The sequence below is a fragment of the Xiphophorus couchianus genome, chromosome 22 (genome assembly GCF_001444195.1).
Source record: "Xiphophorus couchianus chromosome 22, X_couchianus-1.0, whole genome shotgun sequence".
Lineage (NCBI taxonomy): Eukaryota > Metazoa > Chordata > Actinopteri > Cyprinodontiformes > Poeciliidae > Xiphophorus > Xiphophorus couchianus.
The window spans coordinates 26,086,046-26,107,455 of NC_040249.1; the positions used below are offsets into that span (position 1 = coordinate 26,086,046).

Here is a 21,410-nt window from a genome sequence, read left to right on the forward strand (position 1 = left end):
TATTATCTACTGAACACGTTTGGGAGTTAGAGGTACTGATCTTTCCCTATTTTTAGCGTCGCATCTGCGCAGGTTTTATGGATCTGCTGCGATAAAAGTGCCACAGCTCAGGCAGAGGAGGGCTCAAAGACAATTGGATTAAAGATGCTGACTCGACAACTTGTCCCGAGGTTAACCCTCCTCACTTCTAGTGCAGATCGGAACAGCTGAAGGTAGTTTGGGAATTGGGTCATAAAGATGATAAACTGAAGCGTGCGAGAGCTGTATACTGTAATTGCGAAGCAGGGGGAACAGAAACACGCTTTCCTTTTATTGCTACAGCCACACGCAAACTTCAGCGCATTTTATCGGACCTTTATGTGATCGACACCAAGTGGAAGAAAAACGTACATTTCCATCGTTTTTTAGAATTAAAAAAAATCCAAACACTGAGGATTTCAATTATATTCTGCCTTCCGGAGTCAATACTTTGTGGAGCTTCCATCAATCAAGCACATCTAGAGACTGAAATCATTCCAGATTTTAATTTGCATTGAGATGTGGAAAAAAAAAAATGTACTGAAGATCTGATGTTCTTCTGCTGAGAAGTCGAACCTCCAGGCTCGTCACAAGACAACCGCAGCATGACGCTGCCACTAATGTGTTTCACTAAAGGTATGGAATATTTTGTTGGTTTTTTTTTTAGCCACACTATGGCGCCATACAAGGGTCATTGTAGGCAGAAAAAAGGAGGTGTAAATTTCTGCCAAAAACCTAAAAAAAATCTCATAAATTTTCCATATCTAAGCTCCGAAAGTCAAAAATTTGCCCAGAAAAAACACAGAAATTTTGAGATTATCAGAATTTTTCCAGAAAACAATTGGGAAATTTCTGAATTTGAAAGTCAAAAATGTTTACATTCTGAAGCTCAGAAAACTTCCAAAAGTTGAACATGTTCAAGCTTTTAGGATTTTTTTTTGCATCATTTTTGAGATTAATCTCAAAATTTCGGAAATCTACTCCGTTTTGTCCACCTACTATGGCCCTAATACGCTAATAGTACACACCATGTATCACTTTTCTTCCACTTTATAATGAGCGAGTTAATGTAAAGCTAAAAGGGTCCACTAAAGTGTTTAAGTACGTTTTTCTGTCTTCTACCAGCTCATAAAGGAAAGAAAAGGACAGCAAGCAGAGATGGAGTCAGCCAATGAGAGCTGCAGTGTGCGCAAGGCGTAAAGCATGCCCATGCCACGGAGGAAAAGAAAATTAGTCAGTCAGCACACTGGCGCAGTGCAAGGTGTGCAGGTGCAGCAGCCAGCGGACCAATCGAAAGAAGCCACTCAATGCCTTGGGGAAGGCGGGGAACGGACAAAACTGTACGCCGTGCTCAAGAGTTTTAACATCCTCCTCTCCCTTCTCCCCCGATCGGCGGCGGATGACTCAACCTAACGGAGAGTAAAACTCCCACCACGTCATGCTGCATCCACCCCTGATTCAATTTGCAACCGATCTGCAGAGAGCCGCACTTATCACCGAAAGCAGCAAAGTGGGATGGAGGGGGTTGAGCTGACGCATTGTCTCCGTGTGAACCAAGGGCATTGGGAAATAAAAGGAGGCTGCAGTGAAATAATAACAGATTGTTCTTGCGGTGTCAACGCTGATCTGTTTAGGTCTCGCTAAACCCTGTTTGTCGCATTCAGCTGCCCCTCTTCGGGATGACTATTGTTGGTGAATTGTTCTCCAGAGTCCACTAGAATCAATCAGCAGAGGATAGTAATAAAGCAGGGCTCCACATTGCATGTTGAGGGGGAACTGTTATAGTCAGCGAGAGGTGTTTGGAATCTTTCTAAGTCAGGATTATTTGTAATGATGAGATTATTCGCAATTCAAATGGTGAAAACTTTCAGAAAAACAAATAAGTTTTACAGTGCATCACAAAAAGTTATAAAGCTAGAAAAGGAGACCTAAGCGTATTGATTGAAAGAATCACTAAAAATGTAAAAGTGTGCGTTTCCTGCTCTGCCTGAGATAAAAGTGTGTGGCCAACAGGGCGGCGCTCTCACCATGGCTGCAGCCGTGGCTGCTGCTTGTGCGGCCACGGCCGTCTGGTTGGCCTGGTGCTGGGCCGCCTTGATCTTGGCCTGCAGGTGGGCCGGGGGATGGAAGTACTTGCACTTCTCGCGGGAGCAGCGGCTCTTGATGTAGTCCATGCACACGGTGACCGTGTTGTCGCTGGTGTCGATCATGGGGCTGTCGCTCGGGTGGGCAAAGCGGCAGTCTGTCTCGCCGCGGGCGCAGTTGCCCCGCTGGAACTCGCGGCAGACCTGGCATTACAGAGAAATGAAAACAAGACGATTAAAAGTCACTATTACTATCATTTTTAACATTTATTGCATTGAATTTTAAACCATTTTTCTGCTTCTGTAACCAATTCCACTTTTTCAGGTTTGTTTGTTAGCATGGTGCGTTCACTGACCAGTAATAGATCAGTTTTGTGCTTTAAATAATAAGATTCCAGTTGCTAAGAGACATCTTGTGCAAAACAGTTTCTTTTTATACATTAAAAAAAAGTTAAGAATGAAACAATCAAAAGCATCAAATGGCATCTAAAACCGAAGCAACTCGGAATCAAAAGTTTTAAAGAGTTCCTTAAATCAAACAGAGCTGCTAAACCTGCTTCAATCATAACATATATGAATGTTCTTCTACCTTAAACACACTCGTATTTACACATAAAGTACGCCTACGTGTTTTGTGCAAAAAAGTTGCACACACATGAACGTGCGTTGTCGGCTTGTGTGTAGGAGTGCACACGTGTCTCAGAGGGATACGGCTTAATTAAAGCCAGCTCCATTCAGTTGCTAAGTGATGGCACTCCTGCTGAAAAACACATACAGGCACACGCCCACACGTCACCTTCAGGTCTTAGGTAGATTACTGCTTATCTTGATAAATATGGTGCTGAAAAAAAAAAAAAAAAAAAAAAAGTCCTCCTCGTGCATTCTTTCACAATCCCAGTTATTCTCCAGAGTTGTTTGCCAAAAGGGCAGATGGAGACATTCGGAGTTGGTTTCAGCGTCCCAGTTCGACTGTTTAGCAACTACCACTTTGACTTGAGTTAATTTCAGTTTGGATCACTGTGAATTATCATTCCTCATTTTCGCATCGTGGCTCTGAAAGAAGTCAAATTATTCAAAGAAACGTATGCTCAAGGATGCTGGAGTTCGTACTAACTTAAGCACCAACTTGTTTAGCAACAACAAAAAAACCAAAAATCATTTTGTTCAGGTCACCTCCAGTTTGTCGGCACGCAGGAGTTTCTGGTTGGAGGAGGAACCGGCCGTCACTGACATGGGTGGGCTGCCGGGGACGATGACGGGAGTGCTGGGCAGGATGTCTGTGGGGACCAGGCCCATGCTGTGGGACATCGGGGTCAGGTAAGGCGTGTAGCTCAAGCCCGCACTGGATCCAAGGCCCTGGCTGACCGGAAACGTCTGCTGAAGACAGAGATGAGATCAGAGGTTTCTCTTTGCAGGGTTCTCGAGTAAAATGCAAGGCACTGAAGAATGATGAGATGTGAAATGTTGAGAAGAAAGAGAGAAAAGAGATGAGGAAACACCTGGAACCTGATATTTACTCTACAGAAAAGTAGATTGAACCCTTTGTTGTTTTTTTTACTGTCTGACATTAAGCAGGTCAAAAATGATGTCTGTTTGCTAAATGTCAGAATAATGAGCGAGATTTTGCTAATTACTAATATTGATGCTGTGACTTTCCAAGCTTCTCATAGGGTAATTCACAACAACCACGATTTTAAACAAGAACTTCTTTCTTGTTTAAAATCATGTGGGGGAATAGCAATAAATTAGCCAAAATATTATAAAAAGTTAAAAGTTTATTCTGATTTAATGTCCTTCAGTGAAAAATATCAGGTGCAGCTGTACAGAACTGTGGTTGAGGAAGAGGAGAGGAAAGGTGGAGGGATCGATGACGGGTAGAAAGATGGCAGGGGTAAAGGAGAGGGGTATGTTTCAAAGAGGACGCAGTAAGAGCGAAAAGTGAGAAAAAAGGTTGCTTTGTTTTTCTTTTTTTCTTCAACCTCTGTGCATCCTGGAAAGATTTCGCTGCGCAGACATGTTCTGCTTTAGTCACGCCTGGGTGTACACAGATGCAGTTGAAAACATCCACACCTGGCAGAGCAGCTCCCGGCGTTAGAGCAACAATATTTCTAATGGCTTTTGAGCCTGACAGCAGAGTCAGTGTGTGTCATTCTTTCTTTTTAAATTATTTTTTTTCTGCACTGACCACGGGCTGCATGGTTGTTCCGGGGATCATGAACTGCATCTGCTGAGCCAACATGGCGGCCGCCGTCTTCTGCTGGATCAGGTTGTTCCGGCCATTGATCTCCAGCTGGGTCTTCAGGTGAGCCGGCGGGTGGAGGTATTTACAGTTCTCTCGCGTGCAGCGTCCCTGAAAACGAAGAACACGCAAAAAAGAAAGAAAAGTTGGAAAAGATTTTCAAAACAGAACCTAAAGCGTTACGCAAAAGCTGGTAGCATAAATATTTATACCGAACGTGAAAAGATCACAAGAGGAACTTTGTGTCAATCCAGTGGAACAGAAGCTTTTGGTCTCTCCGTAAAGAAGCATTTTTTTCTCATTTTAAAAGATTAAAGAAAAAAAAAAACTGCATTTGATTTGCCAGCTTGTTATTTCTGCTTGGTGTTGGTGGCGCTTTCATCACAAACACGTCGCCCACCAAGTCGTCGGGGCAGACGGGAAAAACGAGGACGACAAAGAAGGACAAAGGTTGGAACTCTTGTTCTTGTCAATCTCGGAAACGCATCTGAAAGTCGGACAGATGTGGTTGTACGAAGGGTCGGCCTCACTGAAATCCCGGCAGACGAACACAATTAGTCTGTCAAAGCAGAGGCCAGTGGCTACACATGATGATCCACCACCACGAAGAGATAAATGCAAGAATGAGAGGAGCTGACATGAGGGAAGATGGGAAGGAAATCTGGGTGCAGGCACGCAGAGTGGACTGATATGGATTAGACACGAGACAGAGAGGGAGAGGACACGACATGGCAGGCATGACACGGCGGGTCTTGGCTAATGTGAAAGAGGGAAAAGGGAAGCAGAGATAAATTAGAATCAGTGTAGCGTGAGGAGGTCTGCTGCTCTGTCTAAATACCTCTTAACTCCGTGACACAGAGCAGCCTCAGCACCGTGTCCCAATTAGCAGCATCCCCTCTCATCGCAATCCCGCTAATTTCCTCTTATGAGGAAATATGACAGGCCTGCCCAGTGTCAACGCTCTGATCGGTAATGACTGAGTTTAATTACTCGCGTGCGTGTGTGTGTTCTGAACGCGTCACACAAAGCAACAGGACACAAAAGAAGTTCTCACAATTTATTTATTTACTTGATAATCACAAAATAGGACTTTTTGTGATTCATGCCACATTTAGATTTAGGTCTGGGCTTTGACTAGGCCATAAATAAACTATGATACAAACATTCGTCAGCTACCTTTCCAATCCATCTCGGCCCTCGTTCCAGCGAAAACAAATGTATTTGGAACCGCAAAACGCACAACAAAAATAACATATTTTTTATTACATTGTTTTGTTCATGCTGAGAACATTTTTGTTAATTTTTAAATGGAAGATCCTTTGTTTTTATTTTCCAGCTCTATTCCAGTTGAAATTCAGCTTCCAATTCCAATCCTATATTTAGGTCTTAAAACAAAGAAAGACATAAAAAACATTCTAAATACGCTTTATTCAATGGAACAGTCCTTATTTATTCAAAAATGGAGTCAAAACAGAAATGTGTATAAACAGAAAAGAAAAATGCAAATTATTTGACAAAACAAATGTTCATGTCACTATGTTTAAAAATAATTTATCCATCTCAAAGGGAAATTAAATTTCATGAAGGCAGGAAGTACTCCAGTAGCAGTCAGCCTTCCAGTTAATCTGAAGAAGCCTCTGACTGACTTTTGCAGCCTTTCACAGGTTTTCCTTCAGGATGTCACTATTAGCAAATTCATTTTCCATTCAACCAATAGAGTCCAAATCAAAGTAGAGAGACCGCTCTAGTCAGGTCGTAATAATTAGGGTTATATTAAAATGCAAATCACACTTCTGTGGGACAATTCCAACTAGCGTTACGGATGCCTCTCATGGGAGTTTGACGCAAATGAACAGAAGAACAATATGGATTATTTCTGTTCACATTTGGTAGCTCAGTAATGCTGTGACAGGGATTTGGTGCTGATGCTCAACCTGCTCCAGAGCTTTGTTCTTCCTCTACGATACGTGGGCAGACAAACAGAAAAAATACTTTTAATCAAGCACAGCTCTAGGTATAATCCTGTTTCGCAGTGCAAACAGCCGACACTCTCCAAGTCTCATCGAGGGGAGAAGTAAAAAAAAAAAAAAAAGGCCTTTCTTGTGCTGCAGGAGTGATATTAAAAGCAGCCCGCAGAGCCTCAAACACCGTCGGCGACGTTACAGTAGCTTTTCACTTAAAAGGTCTGAACGTTAATGTTTCTACACCTGTGTGACCTATGAACTCTGCTGTAATGATGCTGAGGTAGCCTCAACGACTGCAGTGAGCCACCGATACGCCCGCACTCCTCCTCCATGCTTCGCGCACACGCGCCATCACACCTTCCCACACACACACACATACTAAATCACTAGCAAGTCTCACATGCACACACGTGTGTGCACAGAAATCCGGAGCGTCTGCTCAGACTTCTTCAAAACAGAGGAATAAAGTCACCCGTTTAACCCGGCAACTGAAAGCAAAAAGAGAAAGAAAAAAAAAAGAAGTAATAATTGGAGCCTCGTGATTTGCTCCATGAAATGATGCGGCGGCCTCGCGCATCAGCGGGCACCAGAAAAAAAGCGTAGGCTGGTGCAAGTGTGCGGGTGGAAACCGTGTGGGAGGGTGTGAGAAAGGGGAGCTGGTGCCGGTGCTGAAGCTGCGCTCTGGACATCATCCCAGATCAAGGCTGCGGGGAAGCACGCCGTCGCCATAGCGCCCTGCAGGGATCAAAACAAACCCAAGACCCTCCTGATGAACTTAGGTAGACTCAGAAGGAAGGCAGCTACTCTTATCTTTGGCCTGTATTCTGTTTGTAGCCAGAGACGGCGAGAGAGCTGCTTCGTGGAATTGCTCATCATTATTCCCCGTTTGAAGCGACAAAGTAAAACTGCGGTGAAGAGACTTGGGAGAGTGGTTCAAATCTCACTAAGTGCAGGCTTTTTACCGGAAAACCACCTCGACTTCAAGCATGTGGTTTGACAGCCATCTCAAACTGCTCCGGTCTTTGTATAAATTTCTATTGTTCCTCTCTTCCTTTGTCTGAGGGGCTGCCACCGTAATAATAATCCTAATGTTATATTATGACAATCAGTGATCGGAGAAAAACATTGGTCTTCACTGTGTTTTATTTGGTTATTGTCAAGTCAAAGGTTAAGATGAAAAAAAAATGACACACCCATATATGGACAAATATTGTTTGCCAGTCAAATATTGTATAGTGAAAGCGTTCAAGTTTTTCTTAGTTAATACTTTTTGCAATATTATGAATCATTTAATAATGTTCTTGAGAAAATAACACTTTAAAGCTCTTTAACACACTGATCTAACTATCATATCTATACATCAAACATATTCGTCTTGAGATGTAATTAAGTTAAATGTGTAAGAAAAGAAACAATACTCTAAATAAGGAATCTGCATATCAAATTCATTCTTAAATTTGCTAATTAAGCCGTAATTAGAGAGCGAGCCTATTTGAAATGCGCAAATTGCCCTAAAACCTTCTATTTTCAGGAAATGAAGCACTATTCATGTATTATTACACTATCTGCTGCAGTTATTTTGTTTTCAAAGGATTTCAGCATACTGCCCAAATAACCTATTACTATAACAACGTATTGCCAGAAAGCGATTATATTATTGGCCCAAAAACCTCATTACATTTTTGGCCAGTTATTATGTTATTGGCTTTAATATGTTTAAAATGGCGCAAATTATTAAGCCATTGGCTGTTATTTCATTATTGGCTGCTACAGGGCGTAACTACAGTACGTTCAGATGATAAGCCCAAAAATTAGTTGTTGCTATGGAGATTTATGATCACAAGATGCAACAGAGTGGAGATTTTTTTTAAATGTCTATTAGCATCATTTTCACTGTGCAGGCTGGCTAAAATAAGTCAGAATTATACTTCAAATCGTTTTAAACCCAACTGTAAATTTGAGTTAGTTAGTTGGTTAGTTAGTTAGTTAGTGCTCGATTCTTTTCCACTTTGAAGAGTGTTACGTTATATTCACTCCCCAGGGAAACAGGAAGAGTACCAATTTCAAATACATCTGAATAATTACTCTAAAAGTTTATAATTTACTGAAATTTGCAGGATGTCATCATACAAAACAAATACAAGTACAGACTTATTCAATAAATTTGAATATTATTGAACAGTCAATTTATTTTAAGAACTTTATCACTAGTGAAACCCATCATATAGATTTAATTATAAACTAATGAATAAGTAAAAGCCTTTACTACTGTTAAATAGAGTGATTTTCCAATTACATTACTGAAAACGTGACATTTAAAATAAGAAAACTGTGTCACCCCAATGAAAAATAATTTTTAAAAACAAAAATCTGGGCTTAATAATAATCCTAAGTTTAATACCTCCTTAAAGGTACTGTGAATAGGGCGTATATTCTAATTTCCTGAATAAGACAATAATTTAGAACTTTTTATTGACATTTAAAATGGCAGAAGGTATTTTATGAAATGCTACCATTTCATACAGCATAAACAAAAGAAAAGTGAAGAAAATCTATGTTATGCAGGCACAGATAAAAGTGGAAACTCAAATTATAATCTACAAAGCTACAAACAAACTAAAATGCTATATTAAAAACCACCATAAATCCATTCACGGTGTGCTCTGGCTTCAAGCAGCTGTTTATGAAAAGAATGGCTGAGAACACCTCAGCGGTTCACGCAGCCACCTTAGGTGTAGCCATAGCTACAAGGTGAAATTACACCTTTTACCAAGGGCCTGCTCACGCGGCTGCTTATTATCGTAGGCATCACGGTGTCTCCCATGTGTACGGACGCAATGATCCATGTTTTGGGATGGGTTAATAACTGCTGTGATTTAGATTGGATAATCACCCCCTTGCATGGCGGGGAGAAACAAACGTCAAGGAGGGAGTGATCAAAGATAAACGATCAGGTGCTTCCTGACAGGGAAAGCTGCTCACAACATCTAGCTCAGTTATAATTTAGAAAATCAACTCATACACATAATTGTGCTTATTTTTAGAACTTAAGAAAGTGACTTGTTTAATCTTTAAAGGTGGAATAAAATCTGCCCAATGTTTCTGCTACTGCCTGGTTCTTCACTAGTGTGTTCAAACCATGAATTTCTTAATAACCAGAATTCGCTCTAATATACAATGACAGATCTTTGTTGTCAGCTACTGCAGCGATTTAGATTTCGCCAATGCACAGATGGGGGCACAGAAAAGAAAGCAAACAAGGCAAACATTTATCATTGCAAACACGCTGCCGTGGGGAGACAAAAAAAACAACCTGTGATGGAGGGAAGAGAGGGACATTATATCTCCTCAAACATGACATAGATATCACAGTATTTAGCTGAACGGACTGTGATATTTGGATTTATTTTAGCTCCAGCTGGGAGAAAACCTGAAGGGAATGAATGATGGTGCCACCACCATGTGTCAATGTGAAGGTACCGTGTTCAGAGTGTTAGTTTTCCACAACTAAAAGGCTCATCTGACAAGCGCACCTGGTCAGTTATATCTTTCCATAGTTAAAAAATGTTTAGCTCTAAGTAAACATGTTCAGACAGCCATTTTCAAGGTATTAGTAGGTTTCAGCAAGACAAATTTAAGACTTTGTAATGCCACCTTGAATGACATTTAAGACCAATATTTAAGATCCTGCTGTATTACAATCAAGAATAGCAAAACTTGTGAAATTTTGTGCTTGTACAAGTAGAAGTGGACTTGATGCGACAAAGTTGAAAAATGTTCAGCTTTCGTAGCTGTTGTGTCCCTTTTATTGGGTTTCATCCCAAGTGCCAGTGACTTTTGCCTGTCACTGCCGTTTGTCGCTCCTTGTTTGTTGACAGTTAGCTACCTAACTAGCAAGCAAGGGTTTACTGGCAGCTAATCAGCAGAAGCCACAACTGCCTTGAGTAGCAGAATGCAATGAGGGGAAAAAATGGCAACTCAAATTGTTTTAAGAATTTGAGACATTATTTTAGACACAGGAATTTAAGACTTTAAGGATGCGCGGGGGCCCTTGATCCCTGCTGGACTAAAAGAAGCAAAGAAATGTTTTCAGGCTGATTCCATGTCCATCTGCTTGTCTTTCAGTGGAATTCCTCAACAACTATCCAGCTGCATTCAGGGAAGCTCGTTGGAGAGGTGGAACGTAGCCATATCTCTGGCTAGAAGGCCTTTCCGCGACCCCCCGCCATCTCCTTCATCAGTGAATGGTCAGAGCGATGGCCGTTGTGTGTCTGTGGGTGGCGCAGACACAGAGGTCCAGTCTTCCACCCTGCTCTGCAGAATAGCGCTTCAGTTGTGGGCCTCTCCCTTCACCACTGTAACATTTGCATTTTCCTCCCTCAATGGGTGCTTTATTTTAAGGTCTGCCCAAGACAGAAAGACAGGCCGCCGCTGACGGAGGAGCTGTAAAAGTCCTCGTAAACGTGACTGGGAACGCCTTCGTATTGCACCGCTGTGCTTCTAGTAGGACTTAATAAGAAGGCTGGTGTCCTGGTGCGTTTCCAAGATGAATATGCATAAAAGGAGCAATTGCTTTCTTTCTCACTTCAACCTAAGAAACAATATTGACGCATTGCAAAACACCTAGGGAATCTGCAATGTCTGTGTGTGCGCATTTAATTCCACAGTACGCCTTCGGTTTATTCCTTTAGCTTTGCATATCTTAGTCCTGGTGTCTTAACAGTGATGACTTGATCAATGAGAGTCTGTCTGACATTATTGGCAAGATGCTGTCCAGAAAGGACGATCCCAAAGAAAGAGCTTACAAATAAGCAGGGTCAGCACTAAAAAGCGAGCCTTTTCCTAGTTAAAGACGACAGAGTAACGTTTTCTCTAAGGGAGCAGTACCTGCAGACAAGAATACTGAAATCAGCAAAAGTGGCTGGTTTTCAGGTGGCACTGTGACTCCGCCGCAGACACACAAGGCCACGATACCTTTATGTGCAAACGGAAGGCCTCTGTGAGGAGCGGACGCAAATCTTTCTGACATGAAACCTTTGAAATGTGTAATCTCCTTCCAGCATAGCCGAAGAACCTCCTGTATTCCTTCCTTCCGAATCTTCTCATATCTCGGTCGTCTCGGTGTACTTCAGTGCCTGTCTCTGTAGTGTGCCATTTATGTCTACCCTGCAGGTCAGTTGCCATGTTAAAAAATAGCACAAAAACCTGTTTCACGCTGTTCTGTATTGTGCTTGATGTTTTGCTTACAGATGTTTGTATGAGTGGCTATAAATATCCACATAGAAGCTCTTCTAGCCATACAGACACTAAGGAGATCCAGGTTCCAGGTGTTGGTGATTTACATTTACATTTCTCACGCAGAAAACAGTTGCTCCTGGATTGCCTATTTTAGACCTTTTTATCCCGTCTCCTGTTCTGTTCTTAGTATAGGTGTACTAATCTTATGTCCATATCTGAACCAAGATTAGGTTCAGATAGTGTGAAAAGCTACTTCATGTTTTTTACACTATTAAATTCCTAGAGTTCTTAAGAGTTACGGCCGTGGTCAGGCTTTAAAAATGGGAGGAAGGAAGATAGTAAGAAAGGAAGGAAGGAGAAAAGAAAGATGGACAGAAAGAAATTAAATGTATGTAAGTACGTATGGATGGATGGATGTGCAAATTAAATGAAAGGATAGACGTGCACGAACGGACAGCAATTAAATGGACGGACGGATGTTTGTCCCTGACCATCACTTGTTCTTGATGATCATACCCTCCTCCTGTCCTGGTTCAATTTACTCAAAGACTTTGCACAGATACCAACTGGTGCTTATGGGATGCCCTGTAGCTGCTCACCTGGAAACCACTTTGAAGCAAGCCTCCCATCCATGGGACACCAGCACTTCTGTGCTCAGAAGACCGAAAAAGGTCCCGGTTAAGTAGTGCGGTCCTGGGTGCACATGGACAGGGATCTCCTTCATCCTCCAAGACAGAGAAAGCCTCCTCTTGAGGATTTTGTTTTGTTTTTGCCTGGCTCTAATGGATTGGTTTGAACTAATGGGTCTGTTCAAAGCGCTGCTGCCCCAGGACTGCAGGAAACACTGAAAATCCATTTTGAAATGATAGCCGAAAGCTTTTTGCTTACATTTCGACTGGTAATGGAGATCAAAGATCAATGTTGAGCACTGGGTAAGCGCTAGTCATTTAAATGTAAAAACAAAGCTGCTGTAAAAGCCCAGCGCCAGGCTCATTTCAGGTTTAATTATGCTGTACACAGGTATGTCTGCCTGCCGATGAAACTACACTGCTATTAAAAATAATAAGACAGGACACAAACATAATATCACACAGCAGACCCGGTACAATTGAAACTACATTTCCTTTCACCCACACTTAAAGCAGACACATAAGACATTGCATCAGTGGTAATTAAGTGTCTTTGTTTCACCAGTTGTAATCCCACAGATGAAGGAGTGGCACTGTTGCTTACACGCCTGAGATTACCAAAGGATTAAAAAAAACGGAGACAGAAACAGAAGGGTGAGATTGAGGCGTAATAAACTATATTGCAATGTTCTTCTTGTTTGTCCTGGATATCACCACATCTTTCCTCACTAAAAGCACACACACCTCAAAAGCTGAAGTGTGTACCAAGTATCTGAAGCAGCAAAATCTCCACCATCTTTAACGTTTCACCAGCCATTTCTTTGATTGCATTGTTTTTTTCCCAGTAAGTCTGTGCGGTAACGTCTCAGAATAGCAGCAGAGAGGGGTGTGCATCAGCTGAAGATCACATGCCTGTGTTATCATCATGCAGCACCGACTCTTGGTGCTTGTGATCAGCTAACTCAGGTCAGGCACTTATTGAATTCCAAGTGATACTTCAAAGAACGGTGCAATACAGGATGAAAACAAGCTTGAGACTAATATTTCTGCTGAATGTTAGGTGATTTAACAACCATTCCAGGCTTAACACTTACACTAAGAGCTACGGTTTAGAATATTGTCCATCAATGGAGTTTTTATTTTACTGCAAAATAGAGGGAAAAACATAATTTAGCTGCTAGTTGATGTACTGCAGGGGATCTGCCGGTTTTAGCAAGTCAAATGTAAGGCCTTTTTGAATAAAATTTGAAGCCAAAAAAACTATAAACAAACTATAAACAAAAAACAAATATCGCCCAGCCAACTGGATATATGCACCAATGATAGACACAAAAAAGGTAGCTAGATTTCCTGAGGGAGTCTTCCCAAAGGATCAATAAAGTACAAGTCTAAGTCTAAGTCTAGATAGCTATCTAGCAAGTGTATATTAGCAGCTACTTCCTGCGCGCCTTGAGTCATTTTTGCCTAAAAAAGAAGAGAAGGGAAAAAAAACTACATAGAAGCTTGAATAGTCCTGCCACAACATCGGACCTGTAATTAGCGTATCAAAGACCAACTTAGATTTTTTTTAAATTAACTTAAGACAGTTTAAGGCCTTCACTTTAGATGTATAAAGTTAAACTTTTTAAGAAATGTGCAGACACCTTGTTAGTGACTTTCACCTAGTGGAAATTGGCAATTAACTTTTTCCATAACAGTACAACGCCAGCTCCGAATCTCTGCGTTTTTTGAGAGCTGTGGCGGCAATGGCCCCATTGTGAGACACCTGCTAATCCAGCCAGACGCCGGAGTCCTGCTTCAGTTAATCTGATCATCTGTGACCTGCTGAGACATGAAACCCACCCTCTAGAGCTTATTTAATCTGCACATACAAGCAGGCATCAATGCGTAGAGGGTCACCCTGTAGCTAGAATTTTTCAGGGTTAGATTACGATACTACAGTGAAAGCTTATTATTGTTCATTTTTAGGCTCTTTTACACGTCTTTTCTTGGGGTGCCAACAAATTTGCCTGCATCTGAATATTTAAAATGAGATGATTGTCTTACTTTCTCTCTGCAAGTCCCGCAGCTTACAGGCAATGTCAAACTGGTGAAAGAGTCCACAGAAGTAGGTTAGATGGTGTTGATGGCCCACTTTGGAAAGAACTGTGTCGCATCCCCCAAGAGGGACACAGCAGAAAGGTCTCACTTCAATTCCCTCATTTTTTACATTTACAAACAGATTTCAAACACTCCTTAATGAACAAAGCTGAAACTAAACAAAACTACTCGAGTGACTAGCGAGCGAACAATTTGGGATAACACGTAAATGGAGAGGTCCGTGCTACACCTTGACGGCATCGACAGCAAGTCTAGGAGTGTTGAAGAGTTGTGTAAATCCATACAACAGATAAAAGAGGATAATGAGATGGAAGGGAGAGAGCAGTTCTATTCATCAAAGCCTCTTTCTAACACACTCAGCAGATAGGAGCAGAAATGTTGCATGGCTGCTTACTCTCCAGTTTTGAGATTAAAGCTTTGGTTGCTGGCAGAAAAAAAAAAAAAAGTTGAGATGTACAGTTTTGTGTTTTTTTCTTACAGTCTTCAAGAGTCCGGTAACTAGTGTAATGATTTTAAATCACACTAATATTTGTGTGAGAAGTACTTGATTATGCTAGACTTGATGCTCTCTGCATCTATTTGATCATTAACAATATATCGGTAGCAAAAATAATCTGAGTAAGCACAAATGCAGCATATGGGCTAATCCAAGAATCTCACATATTTCACATTTTAAAAAAAAGAAAATCTTCCTTGTAAAAGTATTTTTTAAGAGTTGAAGAAACATAAAACCTACAAGTAGTAAAACCTTGGACTCTCCTGAGTAGTGAACAACATCTATGTTCATTTTATTGCTTCCATCTGTTATAAACATCTCAATTAAAGTACGCAACATTTAGCAAATGCGACAGGACAATGATTCAAAGCAGACCATAAAGTCCACATCAGGATAGCTCCAAAAAACAAAAACGAAATTAAGGTTTTGAGTGGCCTAGATTTAACTCAGCTTAGTCATGACCATTAACAAGTGAGCAAACACTCCTCCATTGAAAAAATAAATAAAATCACAAATGCTTAAATGAATGGGTATAATATTCAAGGGCGCATCTGCATTTCACATAAGGCCAGGTTGGTTTGAATAGCTTTTCTTCTTTGTTGAATAAAATGATCATATGGGAACTGTAATTTCTATTTACTTTGATTATCTTTGATATTAAAATGTGTTTGACAAATCAGAAAAAGAACCACATAGAGGAAAAATAAATTTTTCACAGCGCCGTGACTATATCAACTTGATTTTCACCTAGAAAACCAAAGGGGAATAAGCCTCAGCGCCGCCTAGACGGGCGTGTTGTTTGTCGGCGGCAATGATGAGGCCTCTGAGACGTCTGCTAACTCCTCTGGGCTGAAGAGACTCTAATCCCAAATGAAAACAATGAAAACAGGCTTCACATGACTGAGAAAAGTCGAGGAAGCTGCACAGGTGCTTCTGCTTGAAAAGTACAGTTGAGATCAATAAACGAGGGCATACTTGTTCGGTTTTAACAACTCTTGAATGTTGCCTCGATTTTCCTTATACTCTCATGTCGCACCTTCATTTTCTCACTCGCCGTGACTCCAGCGTACCCTGTGGTGGTGCCCGCTGCCAATTAGTGTCCTCCACCTGTCACTATGGGTCACCAGTGCAGGCATCTGTTGGGTGTGAAACCGGCCGTCTCACTTTCATCAGTGAACTTTAGACACCGCTACCCTCTCTCTCTCTGCTCACACAAACACAAGCTCTTGCTGTCCTGGCCTGAAGTTGACCTTGATGGTATGGTCACCATGTCAAGTGGTCGGAAAGAGGGAGGAGAGGGTTGCATACGATACCCTCTAGCTCAGACAGTGCATAACTGTCTAACCCTACATTAACCCTTGCAGATAACCGTATAGTCCAAGTCCCTGTTATCAGATACCAAACAATGGTTTACAGTAACTGAGTTATGATGACTCAACTACAACAACCCCTAAATCTGGATTTCGATTGGGAAAGTAAAAGGCTTCTTGCCAACACCGATCTCATCACCCAGTATGGCTGGAATGAGCAGCCATTGCTGCAGGAAAGACGATGATGTTTAAAACATCCCACCAAATACTGCATACAAGCAAATCTTTTGAGTTTGCAATTCTTTAGAATTGACTTGATTGCAATATGTTGTGGTGCTTTACCGTACAACTTCAGCTGCTAGAAGCTGGCAGTCAGCAGAATATGATAGCTAAAGAAGTCCAAAGAACTCCAGTCATCAAGGGCCGATGTCCTGCAACTTTTAGATGTGTCCTTGACAGGGGCGAAGCCAGGAATCTTGGGCTTCATGACAAAAAATTTAATTGGGCACCCCACGCAGCTGCTGTTACAGTTTTTTGAGTCTATTTGACCCATCAAAAGCATCACAATTTTAAAGGCTGGCAACTGCTTTGCGTTCTTTATATTACTGCTCATGAATTTTACATGCAACAATCGACATACAGTATGCAAGTAAGTTGCTTAAATTTTTTCTATTAGTTTTAGATTACTGAAATGTCTCTACCCACAAGCAACAGTCATAGGCAAGATGCAAATTATAGATGAAGCAATCCAGACTTCTCAAAAAATGCTACGAAGTTGCATTTTATTCAAGATGCATTATACTGTATAACTTTAATAAAAAAATATGTTTTCTTTATATTTGTTAAAACTGTCACCATGTTGTGACAGTTTGTTATGAGACAGATAATCTGTGAAAACAATAAATCTCCTCTACCTCCTCCCTGAACTACTATCGCTAGCTAAAGTAATGCAACGTTCCGACCAATCAGAACCAGTAGGACACTCTTAGTGCTGTCAATCATCCTCATTCATTCACTGCTAAATGTGCTAATGGTGGGAAAACAACTTATCACTACAGGAAAAATGTTTATCTGCTGTCATTGATAGCTATGCTAACTAGACTGAGCACACACCACAGGCTGCGCTAGCTACAGCATAGGGATGAGCAGCCACATGAGATTATGATTAACAGCACTAAAACTTTCCTGTCTCTGATTTGTTGTTTCTAGATAGTACTGGCAGAAAGCAGAGGAAATAGATTGTTCACTGATCATCTCTCATGCCATACTGTCACAACATAATGACAGCTTTAACAAATATGTTAAAAAAAAAAATTTTTTATAAAAGTTACATACTGCAGCTTTAATTTCTCTTAGGAGAGGACGGGTCAGGAGGGATGAGGGTTAGAGCTGCTGCTGACTGACTCGCCTGTTAAGTGTGGTAAAACGTACAGGTACAAGTTCAATATTGGTAATTCGTTTCCTTAATTCATTAAATGTTGGTGAAATAGTGGCAAACAGTATTCTGTAGCTAAGCTAACTATGCTGAATGGTTGATAATCTCACACAGTCTACTCACTTCTAGGGGGGAAAACTGGGTTACAAATTGACACTTTTACCTTTTTCTCTCTCTGTCTCTCTATTTTTTGAAAACCTACTTTATTCTTTTTCTTAGCAGCATAGTAACTGTCAGAGTCATTCTTGCCTGGTGCTGCTGACCAGTAGTCAGTAGAAGCAGTCAATAAAAAATTGTGGAGGGCCCCCTGTTGGTCAGGGGCCCTTGGAATTGTCATAACCTTTCTCCCCTATACGGCGCCCCTGGTCCTTGATCTTGGTTTATTTTCCTGTTTGTGTGTGGCTTTAGCTGCTGTTTATCACTAATATCATAATGTTAATGTCTCATCAAGTCAAGACGGGTTAAGAGGGGAATTTATTATGCCGACAATGCATCGTTTTTTTTTATCTCAGCAAACACGTGTCCTCACAGGGGACCAAGAAGTCACGCCAGGCCTGGATTGTGACACAGACCAGCAGTTGTTTAGACAAAGAAAGTGCCAGAAACCCATTGTTCTGCAGGTCCCCTAAAGATTTCTGCATTTTTGTTGCCTCATTAGATGAGGCCAATTAGGAAGATCTCTGTCTCATTAAAAAGGTTGGCCCCTGGGAGACAGCCGGGCCTGTCTGTCTAGCTGTTTGTAGCTCCCAAGGTGAGAGTGTGCATCCGTTTCAAGTTGACAGGGACTGCACGGAAACTGGTTAGCATGTTTAGGAGCGAGTTCCATCATTTTTCTAATGAGAAAGTCATTAAGGAAGCCCGGAGGATGTAATCAATACACGTCTTTGTGGCCAAATGTTTAATTTAGATCAGGCTAAACACCATATCTATTAATATATTAGCAATGTAGCTAACATACTGTGGCTAGCATCAGTGACCTTTTTAGATGCCACTACTGACTTTCTGAGCAATGTATGCATTCGAAAGGATGTAAGATGAGACAAGACCGCATAGGCAAGCAAATAAATGGCTCTCTCAGAAAACCTGAGTCTGTCTCTAAGTGATGATCAAAAAGATGCATCAATAATTAATGAGACCACTACTGAAAGGTCAAGAGCACCGCGAGTCTCCTGCCTTACTCGCGATAGATCTGCCTTCAGCTTTGCTGCAGAGGCGCTCGCAACAGCAGCAACTACTGCAGCGTTAAGGCAGTTTGAGTCCAGCTGGCTTTGAAATCAAATGTGAGGAAAGAATTGATTCTGCAGCACTGATTTAGGCTGCCGTTTTCTACGCGGAGGGGAGGGAGGGGCGGCGGAGAATCAAGCACTTTATCAGCACTGTGGGCAGCAGAGAGAGTGATGGAAAACGAGGATGACTCAGACCTAGTGGGTGGACTTAGACCAGGTGAGACATTGGTACAGCAGATGGGCAGTTTTTCAGTTCTCGGGCTTTCCATTGTGTGTCAGGCGGCTCATAGGGCGAAGAGCAGCGAAAATTGATTCTATTACGGAAGAATGTCATGGTGGAGAAAAAAATAAGGTTTTTTTTTTTGTTTTTACTTTCCATAATGACATTATGAAATTCCATAACAGTAATGAGGTAATAAAACAAACAAAAAAATTTCCTAAAAAAGATTTTTATCTTACAGAAATAACATCTGCTAACTTGAACTGTTCCCTCGTGAGTGATTTTTATTTTCAGACTTGGAATATGTTTAAATGAAATTCCAGATTCTTGAAAGTTAAGTAAATGTTGCATATAGATGGATCTCCAGTTACTTAGTAAATAGAAAACAGATTGTAGAGATAAACAATGTTACATGAAAAGTAATAATTCACTGGTAGATGAATTATTACTTTTAAGAAAGATAATGTACCTGTTTTTCTTTACTATTATTTTTGCCTGTTTTGTGTTTAAAGGTGTATCTATATGAATGGTTGATTGATGCTTACTTGCTTATTATATATTGAACTGACTTTTGAGAGAAGGTGTAGGCTAAGATTTTTTCATTCAAAACTTTTGTTTATATCAACATGTGACATATTCATATTAAACTGTAAATGAATTAAAATATACAAATAAAAGGTTGATTTTATTTCCGATTTCTGTTTGGGTTTGATCGCTAACCCCCACGAATACCGGGGGTCCACTGCAGCCTCACATTAGGATCAAGTCAGAGGGAACGCCAGCGATCGCCGCGCCGCATGCATTCCCCTCCACATGTTTGCTCTGCCCAGGGTGTGGCCCCGTTTGAGAGGATTACACAGAGGAATGCAGGCGAGCCCATCTTTTTAAAACAAGAGGCCACGGGCGTAAAGTTCATGTCCAACAGAGCGTCTCAGAGGTTCCAAACGACGCCAGTACGCGCAGATGGGAGGGGTTCCTACAGTTCAAGTCGGAGGATTCACTGAGCAAATTTGGCAGCAATTAGCTTCAGGGTTTCCAATACGACTTCTGTCTGAACAAGTTTATCTGGATTAACATTTGCAGTTTGTGTTGGTACGGTTTGAGTAAACAGTTTGTGACAAGTAGCTTAGAAATATTAAACCAACATAAAGCCCTCTGTGTTTTATGGATCTAAATTAACCACCTAATCTTCCATTAACAGTCTGTTTTGTTTTCTTTTGTTTTAAAAAAAAAAAAAAGGTGCACTTTCAAGCTATTACAAATAATTTCCAAATGTTATTTCTAATCTAAATAGTTGCTATAATTATAAGCTGTCAAAAGTACGTAAATATATAAAAAGGACAAATAAATTGCTTCAGTCTCGTCGCTAAAACGGGTGAATTGGAGCAGAGAGGAGATAAGCATCAGCAAAAGGCTAATGTCTGCAGCACAGTCGATGTGACATCACCACATGACCGGCGTGATTGCATTTACTCCATTAAGGTAGGCATTCTCGCCCATTTCCTGCAGCCCCCACTTCCACTCTGCCCACAGCGACCACTCTGACACGGTTGCCATGGCCACCGCGCAACAAGTACAGAAGAGCCTAAAGGGACAGGGCTGTCAGGAGATATCCACACCGGTTTTTCTGAAGGAGCAAAGGGCAAAACATATCAAATTGTTTGAGTGCAAAACAATTCATTTTTCCATTTTTTTTCATGCCATAGCCATAAATCTTAATGTAATTAATTACATTTTATATGATATACCAACAGAAGGGAACATATGTGTGAAGTTTAAGGTAAATATCACATGGTAGCCAACATTATCCAAAAAATCTGAAAAGTGTGGTGTGTTTTTGTATTAAATACCCTTTACTGTTGAAATATTATTAGCTGCAGTTCTAGTTCTATTTTCAAGCAAGGTGAGACCGGATCTTTATTTCAGGGTTGTTTAATTAAAGGGGACTGACACTTTTCAAACTGTCTACTCTTTCCCTTCTACTTCACAATAATGCCCTACTTTATATTGGCCTGTCACATTAATTCCCAAAGGAGGCACTGAAGGTTGCGATTGAAGGAATAACAACAACAATGTGCGCTGTTAAAGGGCATTTCAAAGCCCTGTTTTTATCAGTCTGCTAACATAAATGGCTCAAATGTGTGTCAAGTATCCCAAAATACTCACACGACTAAATATACTGGACAAAAATGGTGATACGAAGGGCCTCGATGCCAAGTGGGAAATCTAAGAGACTTCGCCTAGCTTAACACGGCTACTTGAAAGTATTTTTTTTTTAAACTGACAAAAGTAGCACAAGATTTGCTTTTTCTAAAACCCCCAAACATATAGTGCAGAAATGCTGAGAACTGTGCGACAGCATCACTCTGCATGCAAAGCAATCAAACTGAAAATGCAAAGCAGAGGTATGAAATTTTTCAAACGACCGTTTATCTCCTCAAACCCTCCCCC

General features: G+C 41.0%; 1 protein-coding gene across 12 annotated transcripts in view; it reads right to left on the reverse strand.

Moving 5' to 3' along the window:
• The window catches only part of mbnl2 (muscleblind-like splicing regulator 2), a 44,095-nt gene that overhangs the window by 10,671 nt on the left and 12,014 nt on the right, over positions 1 to 21,410 (reverse strand). For 11 of the 12 annotated variants that reach the window (XM_028006328.1, XM_028006330.1, XM_028006337.1 and 8 more), the window contains exons 3-5: positions 4,288 to 4,452; positions 3,276 to 3,479; positions 2,046 to 2,306 (exon numbers count right to left, since the gene is read on the reverse strand). In XM_028006328.1, the coding sequence (XP_027862129.1) occupies positions 2,046 to 2,306; positions 3,276 to 3,479; positions 4,288 to 4,452 (630 nt within the window). The remainder of the gene's footprint in view (positions 1 to 2,045; positions 2,307 to 3,275; positions 3,480 to 4,287; positions 4,453 to 21,410) is intronic. The other variant, XM_028006329.1, reaches the window with a different exon arrangement.